Source organism: Mandrillus leucophaeus, unplaced genomic scaffold (assembly GCF_000951045.1).
Source record: "Mandrillus leucophaeus isolate KB7577 unplaced genomic scaffold, Mleu.le_1.0 Scaffold130, whole genome shotgun sequence".
NCBI lineage: Eukaryota > Metazoa > Chordata > Mammalia > Primates > Cercopithecidae > Mandrillus > Mandrillus leucophaeus.
In genome coordinates this window covers 771146-783181 of record NW_012101255.1, presented here as the reverse complement: position 1 = coordinate 783181, position 12036 = coordinate 771146, and the positions used below count along the sequence as shown (strand labels likewise).

Here is a 12036-nt window from a genome sequence, read left to right as displayed (position 1 = left end):
CGAGTTGATGGGTGCAACACACCAACATGGCACAAGTATACATATGTAACAAACCTGCACGTTGTGCACATGTACCCTAGAACTTAAAGTATAATTTAAAAAAAAAAGGAAAAAAAAAATTTATTGTACTGTTTATAAACAGTTTTAATTAGATTTATTGCTGAAAGACATTGTCAAGGTAGTTGATGAGATCTGCTACTATTGATATGATTTGAAAATATATTGAAAAAATGTGGGCGGAGTGTCTCACACCATATTGCATATTATAGACTTTAATGAATATTTGTATTAAAAAGAACTACCCAAAAGGAAGTTATATTTATACTTATTATTTTATAGTACCTTTTTTTTTTTGAGATGGAGTCTCGCTGTGTCACCCAGGCTGGAGTGCAGTGGCGCGATCTTGGCTCACTGCAACCTCTGCCTCCTGGGTTCAAGCGCTTCTCCTGCCTCAGCCTCCTGAGTAGCGGGGACTATAGGCGCATACAACCACGCCTGGCTAATTTTTGTATTTTTAGTAGAGACAGGGTTTCACCATGTTGGCCAGGATGGTCTTGATCTCCTGACCTCGTGATCCACCCGCCTTGGCCTCCCAAAGTGCTGGGATTACAGGCGTGAGCCACCATGCCCCGACCTATAAGGTTTGTTTTTTCGGGGTGTTTTTTTTTTCTTTCTTTCTTTTTTTTTTTTTTTTTTTTTTTGAGATGAGCTCTCACTATTTGCCCAGGCTGGTCTCAAACTCGTGGTCTCAGGGGATCTCTTGCCTCAGCCTCCCAAAGTGCTAAGATTACTACTAAACACATGTGATTTCTTTCCATTATTTCAGTCCAGGCTATGTTGATTGGTAGGTTGGTCTGGGTGGTATATATTCAAGGAAGGTACTAGAATGAAGTGCTGAGGACAGAGTACAGAGGTAGTGCACCACCATTCCTGGCTTATAGCAACTTAGTTTCTCCATTTTTAAACAATTTTTGGAGGGTAAATATATCCATTTCTTATTGTTTCATAGATTTTGTGAAACGGAGAAGACTAGATTTATCTTTGAAAAGTTAAAGGCCACATTTTTCACCAATATTTCATTATACTTATTAATCTCTATATAGAGTGGGAACACATGGGAGTTTTCTTCTTTTTAATTGTAAATTCCTAATGCATGGGCTGGTAAAGCCTAGTAGTAATTTTAATTTTATTTGTTATTAGATACTTGTAAAGGTGTTTTACTGAAGATACAATGTGCCTTGAGTCCTCTAAGTTCATTTCCTAAGATTTCAGTACAAGTGAAAATAAATTATATAGCTTTGATTCTTAAATCATTAAATTTAACCAGGAAGATATTATGAAAGAAGACTGATATTCGTTATTTGATATTCTGTGTTTTAGTATTACCCTAGCAGTTGGTAGATTTTTAAACTTGAATCTGGAAATATTAATGCTAATGTTATTAAAATAATTGAAACTTTTTAAGCTTTTAAACTTTTTCAAATATCTCAACCTCTCATATTGATAATACGTTCTGGTGAATTCATTACTTGTTCTAAATGTATGATCAAATGATATGGACAGTGCATTGTGTGAAAAACCCATGATACATTCAAGTGGGTGGTTTGCATTATATTTTTTGTCATAATTCACTGATTTTATTCTTTTTTAAGCTGACATTTGCGGCTTTTGTTTTTATAGGGCCGTTGCTCCAGGGAGAACTGCAAATATCTTCATCCACCCCCACATTTAAAAACGCAGTTGGAGATAAATGGACGCAATAACTTGATTCAGCAGAAGAACATGGCCATGTTGGCCCAGCAAATGCAACTAGCCAATGCCATGATGCCTGGTGCCCCATTACAACCCGTGGTAAGCATGTTTTCAGTCTTCACTCATTAAGTTTGTAATTCAGAGTGCTCAGTTTTAGTACTAAAGTGATTATTGCACCAGATGAATTGAACACAGACAAGAATTTCAGTTGCCTTACCATTTTCTAGCAAAATTAAGTATCAGTCAAATGCTGGAACAATTTATACATTGTGTAGGTACTCATTTCTGGCCAGATGACATGGACATTTACATTATAGCATTTGTTTTCCTCTAAATTTTTCTTCAAAATAAATCCCAAGACTGGCAGGTGTTAAAATGGTCTGTGTTACAGTGGTCATCTAACTCACTAGTATAGTCAATATACATTTTCAACCACGTTTAGAGGTAATAATGATATTTAAAATTGGTATGTATGGTCTTTAATTTTGAGAATAGTTCTCCCTTTCCTTACTCCTTGAAAAGAATGTGTATAGTTCTTTTTCTTGAAAAGGCACCTTTCTTATTCTTCTGTAATTTAAGTTGAAATTATTTCATAGCTACAAATGCTAGGAGAATTCTGACAGTAGTAAATCAATATTATAGACTTGGAAGTCTCATTAAAGGAGAATTAATCAGGGGAGGCTGAAACTCTGAGGGCTTAAAGAGCTAAAGTTGAAAAACTGGGTGGTCACAGATATTTAATGTTTGCTGAGCAGTATATATGGGTGACTCTTGCTTTGAAACACACGTTTCTATTTAACTGTTTGGATTTCTGGAGTGTGTGTGTAATAAATGACTTTAATAATCTCTTCATATTTATGCATCAAAATGTAAAAGATTGTAAGAATTAGTGTTAGGTTGAAAAAGGTACTTTGACATTAATTGTGACATAGTAATTCTACATTTAAATTTAAATGCATGTTGAAATTTGCAGTGATCAGAATATATCTGCTAGTAATTTATGTCACTAGCTTATATGCAGTATTATGGGGTCATGGGAATGTGAAGACCCATGTTTTTCTAGTATGCTAACTGTAGCATGGTGCTAATATTTTTCCAAGTGCATTCTAAAACCTGAACTCAATGTAATTATTATTCTCTTTTAGAACTTAATGCAACAATTATTCCAAAAGAGTAGGGGATTGCATTTCAAGGTGGGAGGATCTCCACATTACATGGGCAGTGATAGCAATGATCAGTTCTATACAGTTGAAGTGAGAGAATATAAGTAATTATGTGTCTGTTTTAACCTGATCTGTTTTTTCCCCCCATTATTGAGGGCTCAGTTAAAAATGAGATAACTTAAAGTTATTTTTTGTGACATCTACTAATTTCACATGCTTGTATTGGGATAGCATGAAGATTTCCACTTGGTTAAAAAAAAAAAAAAGCTATCACCATTCTCTGACAACATGTACGACAAAAGTCTCATTTGCACTTGGCTCTCACATATAGTTTCAAAGATCTGATAAGTCTTTGGGGTGGCTACCACCTTAGTTGCTCTAAGGCGTATCCTTGATGTGAAGATACTTTGTTCTACTTAAACATTTAAAGCATGCTTATCACCAGGCTGTACCCTGTCTGTTGACCGGGAGCACCTTTGAGATCAGCAAGTATGGTTCTCAGATGGAAGAGGAGAACACTGGCCACCACATTAACTGACCTAGTCCTTGTGTCTGACTCTGAAGGCCATTCTAGGGTGTCGTATGTGCAGTCCTGGGAAAAACTGTAAACAATATTTATGCTCTTTGAAATACTACTAACAAATATATTGTGTATGCAATCTCTAAGTCACAGATTTCTGAAACCATCAGAACAATCATCATATTTTCTGATAGTTTTGTTAGAAAATTCTCTGCTTAGACAAATTTTTTTATTAGTTGTGAGCACATTCAGGCTTTATGTTAATTTTTCCTCATATGACTACATTTGAATGTGGAATTACCCTTCTGCTAAAGGTATCCTGAGATCATTGTCTAAAAATACACTTGATTCAGAGATGACTTTGTAATAAGTACAGAAATCATTTTAATTATTCAATTTTAAGGCATTTGGGACTTTAATGACTGTAGAGAAAGCTTTAGTACAGGAAATTTGCCTTCAGAACCCCACCTGAGACTTTTTTATCCTTTTTGTAGTCAGCCCTGTTTGATGAGGGTAATGACATGGAGATTCAGAAATGAATGGAATGGTCATAATCAGCTGCTTACTGGGAGTTTAATGTGGGCCTTACAAATAGGAATATTAACAGGACTAGAAGAAGCCAGGTGAGTAATGTGGAAAAGGGTTGCCGCTCAAAGAGAATGGCCACTACTACAGATGAGTGTTTGAAAACATGACATTAACTTGGATCCAACCCAGGTAGTGGTCTTATCAAAGAAGATAATACTATGAGCACTTCCATACCATCAGGAGTATTCAGAGTATCTGAGCAGTGACAAGACTTTTAGTCAAGTAGGTGACAGCATCTGACTTCTCTAGGGTCAGTCAGTTTAGCTCCCAAACCTAGGAGGAACAGGAGGGAGAGAGGAAGACAGCAAGGCCTAAGGAAACTTGGAAGCATCTAGTATTGTGCCTGGCGTATAGCAGAGATCAATAATTACTTGATGAGTGAAAGAACAGATGAAGGAAGGAGTTTCTCAAACACCAGAAAAACAGGCAGAGATTCATGGTCGTTTACCTGTTCTGTAGTTCAAAGGAAGCATAACCAGCACCCAGAACACAAGCCCAGTTACAGAGGCTGCAACATAGAATGGGGAATAGAAGTGGACACGTATTAGCAGACTATTAGCAAAGGCAGCTAGAGGCTTGATGGCTACAAGAAATATGCCAGTAACTTGGGTTATTATGCAACCAAGTTTGGGTTTTCATTTTCTCATAAATTGTGAGAGACAAGGTCTATACATTTAATATCTTCAGAGCATGACACTAAGGGAATGCAGGTGTCTGTAGGAAGGTTTCCCATTTTCATAGGCTTTGTGAGCTTTTATTGAAATGTACCAAGCCAAGAATCAGAAACCGGACTTAAAATGTTTGAGACAAATACAATACGTTAGGGACTTTTACAGTACTTGGCACTTTTTATATATTAAATCCTTACATACCATCCTTTAAAGTAGTAATGTTACCCTAAATTTAGAGATAGACTGAGAAGTTCAGAAGGGTTAAGAAATTTGCTCAGGTTACACAGCTAGTGAGTAGCAAGGCCAGGATTTTAACCACCCTGTTCTGCTTTTGGTATTCATGATGTGGTAGCACTAATTGGAGACACACCATTAGCCAACTCAGCGTCCTTGGTTGATTGATTAGATCTCTAACCTAGCTGGATGTGGTGGCTCACACCTGTAATCCCAGCACTTTGGGAGGCTGAGGCAGGAGGATCACTTGAGGCCAACAGTTCAAGACCAACCTGGGCAACATAGCAAGACCCCAACTCTACCAAAAAAAAAAAAAGAAAAGAAGAAATAGCTGGGAGTGGTGGTACATGCTACTCATGCTACTCAGGAAGCTAAGGCAGGAGAATCACTTGAGCCCAGGAGGTTGAGGCTTCAGTGAGTTATGATTGCACCACTGCACTCCAGCATGGGTGGCAGAGTAAGACCCTGTCTCTAATAAAAAAAAAAAAAAGAGTGAGCTCTCTGACCATCTTCAACAAATAGTGAACAGTTTGAAATATATTATCTACAGGTTTTAACAATCTTATAATGTAAACATAATCTCATTTCATAAGATGAGAAAATAAGTAGTAGAAAATGAATGATTTAATCTGTGTCCACACAGATTAATAAATCTAATATTATAAATTATAGAATAATTGACATTCTGCTGTCATTTCTAAACCACTAATGCAAAATGATCTTTTTTTAAAATCATATGTTCTTTGATGACAAATGGAAGGTCTATAGTGTTTAATCATTGAAATTTTAAAAAATAAAACTTCTGGAATTACCTGAGCAAGTTGGCCAAATAGGAGCAACTCTGCTCTACAGCTCCCAGCAAGATCAATGCAGAAGGCAGGTGATTTCTGAATTTCCAACTGAGGTACCCAGTTCATCTCATTGGGACTGGTTAAACAGTTGGTGCAGCCCACAGAGGCTAAGCAGAAGCACGGTAGGGTGTTGCCCCACCCGAGAAGTGCAAGGGGTCAGGGAATTCCCTTCCCTAGCCAAGGGAAGCCGTGAGGGACCCTGCTGTGAGGGATGGTGCTATCCAGCCCAGATACTACGCTTTTCCCACGGTCTTCGCAAACCGCAGATTAGGAGATTCCCTCAGGTGCCTACACCACCAGGACCCTGGCTTTCAAACACAAAACTGGGCAGCCATTTGGGCAGACACTGAGCTAGCTGCAGGAGTTTGTTTGTTTGTTTGTTTGTTTCATACCCTAATGACTCCTGGAATGCCAGCGAGACAGAACTGTTCAGTCCCCTGGAAAGAGGGCTGAAGTCAGGGAGCCAAGTGGTCTTGTTCAGCGGATCCCACCCCCATGGAGCGAAACAAGCTTAAGATCCTGCTGGCTTGAAATTCTCACTGCTAGCACAGCAGTGTGAAGTCGACCTGGGACTATCAAGCTTGGTAGGGGGAGGGACATCCACCATAATTGAGGCTTTAGTAGGTGGTTTCCCCTCACAGTGTAAACAGCCGCCAGGAAGTTTGAACAGGATGTAGAAACCACCTCAGCACAGCAAAGCCACTGTAGCCAGACTGCCTCTGTAGATTCTTTCTCTCTGGGCAGGGCATCTCTGAAAGACAGGCAGCAGCCCTAGTCAGGGGCTTGTAAATAAAACTCCCATCTCTCTGGGACAGAGCACCTGGGGGAAGGGGCAGCTGTGGGCACAGCTTCAGCAGACTTAAACTTTCTGCCTCACAGCTCTGAAGAGGGCAGCAGATCTCCTAGCACAGTGCTTGAACTCTGCTAAGGGACAGACTGCCTCCTTGAGTGGGCCCCTGATCCCTGTGCCTCCTGACTGGGAGACACCTCCCAGCAGGGGTCGAAAGACACTTCATATAGGAGAGCTCCAGCTGGCATCTGGTGGGTGCCCCTCTGGGATGAAGCTTCCAGAGGAAGGAACAGGCAGCAATCTTTGCTGTTCTGCAGCCTCTGCTAGTGCTACTCAGGCAAACAGGGTCTGGAGTGGAACTCCAGCAAACTCCAGTAGACCTGCAGCAGAGGGTACTAACTGTTAGAAGGAAAACTAACAAATAGAAAGCAATAGCATCAACATCAACTAAAAGGACACCCACGCAAAATACCCATCCAAAGGTCGCCAACATCAAAGACCAAAGGTAGGTAAATCCACAAAGGTGAGGAAAATCCAGCTCAAAAAGGCTGAAAATTCCAAAAAACGGTTTGCCTCTTCTCCTCCAAAGTATCACAACTCCTTGCCAGCAAGGGAACAAAACTGGACGGAAAATGAGTTTGATGAATTGACAGAAGTAGGCTTCAGAAGATGTGTATTAACAAACTCCCCTGGGCTAAAGGGGCATGTTTTAACCTAATGCAAGGAAGTTAAGAACCTTGATAAAAGATTACGGGAACTGCTAACTAGAATAACCACTTTAGAGAAGAGCATAAATGGGCTGATGGAGGTGAAAAACATAGCATGAGAACTTCGTGAAGCATACACAAGTATCAGTAGCTGAATCGATCAAGTGGAAGAAAGGATATCAGAGACTGAAAATCAATTTAATGAAATAAAGTGTGAAGACAAGATTAGAGAAAAAAGAATGCAAAGGAACGAACAAAGCTTCCAAGAAATATGGGACTGTGTGAAAAGACCAAACCTACGTTTGATTGGTGTACCTGAAAGTGATGGGGAGAATGGAACCAAGTTGGAAAACACACTTTAGGATACTATCCAGGAGAACTTCCCCAACCTAGCAAGACAGGCTGTTTGGGCAGACACTGAGCTAGCTGTAGGAGATTTTGTTCATACGTTTCATACCCTAATGACTCCTGGAATGCCAGCGAGACAGAACTGTTCACTCCCCTGGAAAGAGGGCTGAAGTCAGGGAGCCAAGTGGTCTTGTTCAGCGGATCCCACCCCCATGGAGCGAAACAAGCTTAAGATCCTGCTGGCTTGAAATTCTCACTGCTAGCACAGCAGTGTGAAGTCGACCTGGGACTATCAAGCTTGGTAGGGGGAGGGACATCCACCATAATTGAGGCTTTAGTAGGTGGTTTCCCCTCACAGTGTAAACAGCCGCCAGGAAGTTTGAACAGGATGTAGAAACCACCTCAGCACAGCAAAGCCACTGTAGCCAGACTGCCTCTGTAGATTCTTTCTCTCTGGGCAGGGCATCTCTGAAAGACAGGCAGCAGCCCTAGTCAGGGGCTTGTAAATAAAACTCCCATCTCTCTGGGACAGAGCACCTGGGGGAAGGGGCAGCTGTGGGCACAGCTTCAGCAGACTTAAACTTTCTGCCTCACAGCTCTGAAGAGGGCAGCAGATCTCCTAGCACAGTGCTTGAACTCTGCTAAGGGACAGACTGCCTCCTTGAGTGGGCCCCTGATCCCTGTGCCTCCTGACTGGGAGACACCTCCCAGCAGGGGTCGAAAGACACTTCATATAGGAGAGCTCCAGCTGGCATCTGGTGGGTGCCCCTCTGGGATGAAGCTTCCAGAGGAAGGAACAGGCAGCAATCTTTGCTGTTCTGCAGCCTCTGCTAGTGCTACTCAGGCAAACAGGGTCTGGAGTGGAACTCCAGCAAACTCCAGTAGACCTGCAGCAGAGGGTACTAACTGTTAGAAGGAAAACTAACAAATAGAAAGCAATAGCATCAACATCAACTAAAAGGACACCCACGCAAAATACCCATCCAAAGGTCGCCAACATCAAAGACCAAAGGTAGGTAAATCCACAAAGGTGAGGAAAATCCAGCTCAAAAAGGCTGAAAATTCCAAAAAACGGTTTGCCTCTTCTCCTCCAAAGTATCACAACTCCTTGCCAGCAAGGGAACAAAACTGGACGGAAAATGAGTTTGATGAATTGACAGAAGTAGGCTTCAGAAGATGTGTATTAACAAACTCCCCTGGGCTAAAGGGGCATGTTTTAACCTAATGCAAGGAAGTTAAGAACCTTGATAAAAGATTACGGGAACTGCTAACTAGAATAACCACTTTAGAGAAGAGCATAAATGGGCTGATGGAGGTGAAAAACATAGCATGAGAACTTCGTGAAGCATACACAAGTATCAGTAGCTGAATCGATCAAGTGGAAGAAAGGATATCAGAGACTGAAAATCAATTTAATGAAATAAAGTGTGAAGACAAGATTAGAGAAAAAAGAATGCAAAGGAACGAACAAAGCCTCCAAGAAATATGGGACTGTGTGAAAAGACCAAACCTACGTTTGATTGGTGTACCTGAAAGTGATGGGGAGAATGGAACCAAGTTGGAAAACACACTTTAGGATACTATCCAGGAGAACTTCCCCAACCTAGCAAGACAGGCTGTTTGGGCAGACACTGAGCTAGCTGTAGGAGATTTTGTTCATACCCCAGTGGTGCCCGGAATGCCAACAGGACAGAACCATTCACTCCCGTGGAAAGGTGGCTGAAGCCAGGGAGTTGGGTGGTCTTGCTCAGTGGATCCTACCCCCATGGAGCCCAACAAGCTAAGATCCACTGGCTTCAAATTATCGCTGCCAGCACAGCAGTCTGAAGTCAACCTGGGACTACAGAGCTTGGTAGGGGGAAGGCATTTGCCACAACTGAGGCTTGAGTACATGGTTTTCCGCTAACAGTGTAAACAAAGCCACTGAGAAGTTCGAACTGGGTGCAGAAAATTCACATTCAGGAAATACAGAGAACAACACAAATATACTCCTCGAGAAGAGCAACCCCAAGACATATAATCGTCAGATTCACCAAGGTTTAAATGAAGAAAAAAATGTTAAGGGCAGCCAGAGAGAAAGGTCAGGTTACCCACAGAGGGAAGCCCATCAGACTAACAGCAGATTTCTCTTCAGAAACCCTACAAGCCAGAAGAGAGTGGGGGCCAATATTCAACATTCTTAAAGAAAAGAATTTTCAACCCAGAATTTCATACCCAACCAAACTAAGCTTCATAAGTGAAGGAGAAATAAAATCCTTTACAGACAAGTAAATGCTGAGGGATTTTGTCACCACCAGGCTTGCCTTACAAGAGCTCCTGAAGGAAGCACTGAATATGGAAAGGTAAAACTGGTACCAACCACTAAAAAATTACCAAAATGTAAACACTATCAACGTATGAAGAAACTGCATCAACTAATGGGCAAAATAACCAGCTAGCATCTTAATGACAGGATCAAATTCACACATGACAATATTAACCTTAAATGTAAACAGGCTAAATGCCTCAATTGAAAGACACAGACTGGCAAACTGGATGAAGAGTCAAGACCCATCAGTGTGCTGTATTCAGGAGACCCACCTTACGTACAGATACACAAAGTCTCAAAACAAAGCATGGAGAAATATTTAGTAAGCAAATGGAAAGCCAAAAAAAAAGCAGGGATTGCAATCCTAATCTCTGATAAAACAGACTTTAAACCAACCAAGATAAAAAAAGACGAAAGAAGAGCAGTACATACTAGTAAAGGGATCAATGCAACAAGAAGCGCTAACTATCCTAAACATATATATACACCCAGTACAGAAGTACCCAATTCATAAAGCAAGTTCTTACAGACCTACAAAGAGACAGACTCCCACACAATACTAATGGGAGACTTAACACCCCACTGTCAATATTAGACAGATCAATGAGGCAGAAAATTAACAAGAATATTCAGGAATTGAACTCAGCTCTGGACCAAGCAGACTTAATAGACATCTACAGGACTCTCCACCCCAAATCAACAGAGTATACATTCTTCTCAGCACCACAAAGCACTTGCTCCAAAGTTAACCACATAATTGGAAGTAAAACACTCCTCAAAAGGTGCAAAAGAACAGAAATCATAAACAGTCTCTCAGACCACAGTGCAATCAAATTAGAACTGAGGATTAAGAAACCCACTCAAAACCATACAACCACATGGAAACTGAACAACCTGCTCCTGAATGACTGCTGGGTAAATAATGAAATTAAGGCAGAAATAAATAAGTTCTTTGAAACCAATGAGAACAAAGACGCAATGTACCAGAATCTGTGGGACGCAGCTAAAGCGGTGTTTACAGGGAAATTTGTAGCACTAAATGCCCACATGAGAAAGCAGGAAAGATATAAAATCAACACCCTAACATCACAATTAAAAGAATGAGAGAAGCAAGAGCAAACAAATTCAAAAGCTAGCAGAACACAAGAAATAAGATCAGAGCAGGGCTGAAGAATAGAGACACAAAAAACCCTTCAAAAAATCAATGAATCCAGGAGCTGGTTTGTTGAAAAGATTCACAAAATAGATAGACCACTAACCAGACTAATAAAGAAGAAAAGAGAAGAATCAAATAGACACAATATAAATGACAAAGGGGATATCACCACTGATCCCACAGAAATAAAAACTGTCATCAGAGAATACTATAAATATTTCTATGCAAATAAACTAGAAAATCTAGAAGAAATAGATAAATTCCTGGACACATACAGCCTCCCAAGATTAAACCAGGAAGAAGTCAAATCCCTGAATAGACCAATAACAAGTGCTGAAATTGAGGCAGTAATTAATAGCCTATCAACCAAAAAAAAGCCCAGGACCAGACGGATTCACAGCCAAATTCTACCAGAGGTACGAAGAGGAGCTGGTACCATTCCTTCTGAAACTATTCCAAACAATAGAAAAAGAGGGACTCCTCCATCACCCATTTCACGAGGCCAGCATCATCCTGATGCCAAAAGCTGGCAGACACAACAACAACAAAAAAATTTCAGGCCATATCCCTGATAAACATTGATGCAAAAATCCTCAATAAAATACCAGCAAACTCAATCTAGAGCACATTAAAAAGCTTATCCACCATGATCAAGTCTGTTTCATCCCTGGGATGCAAGGCTGGTACAACATACGCAAACCAATAAACATAATCCATCACATAAACAGAACCAATGACAAAAACCACATGTTTATCTCAATAGATGCAGAAAGGTCTTTAATAAAATTCAACATCCCTTCATGCTAAAAATAATAAACTAGGTATTGATGGAATGTATCTCAAAATAATAAGAGCTATTTATGACAAACCCATAGCCAATATCATATTGAATGGGCAAAAGGTGGAAGCATTCCCTTTGAAAACTGGCACAAGATAAGGATGCCCTCT

At 40.5% G+C, this 12036-nt stretch overlaps 1 protein-coding gene across 1 annotated transcript in view; it reads left to right on the top strand.

Moving 5' to 3' along the window:
- Positions 1-12036, top strand: part of MBNL1 (muscleblind-like splicing regulator 1) — a 220225-nt gene that overhangs the window by 169604 nt on the left and 38585 nt on the right. The window contains exon 4 of the mRNA XM_011972744.1: positions 1681-1851. Coding sequence (XP_011828134.1) covers positions 1681-1851 — 171 coding nt within the window. The remainder of the gene's footprint in view (positions 1-1680; positions 1852-12036) is intronic.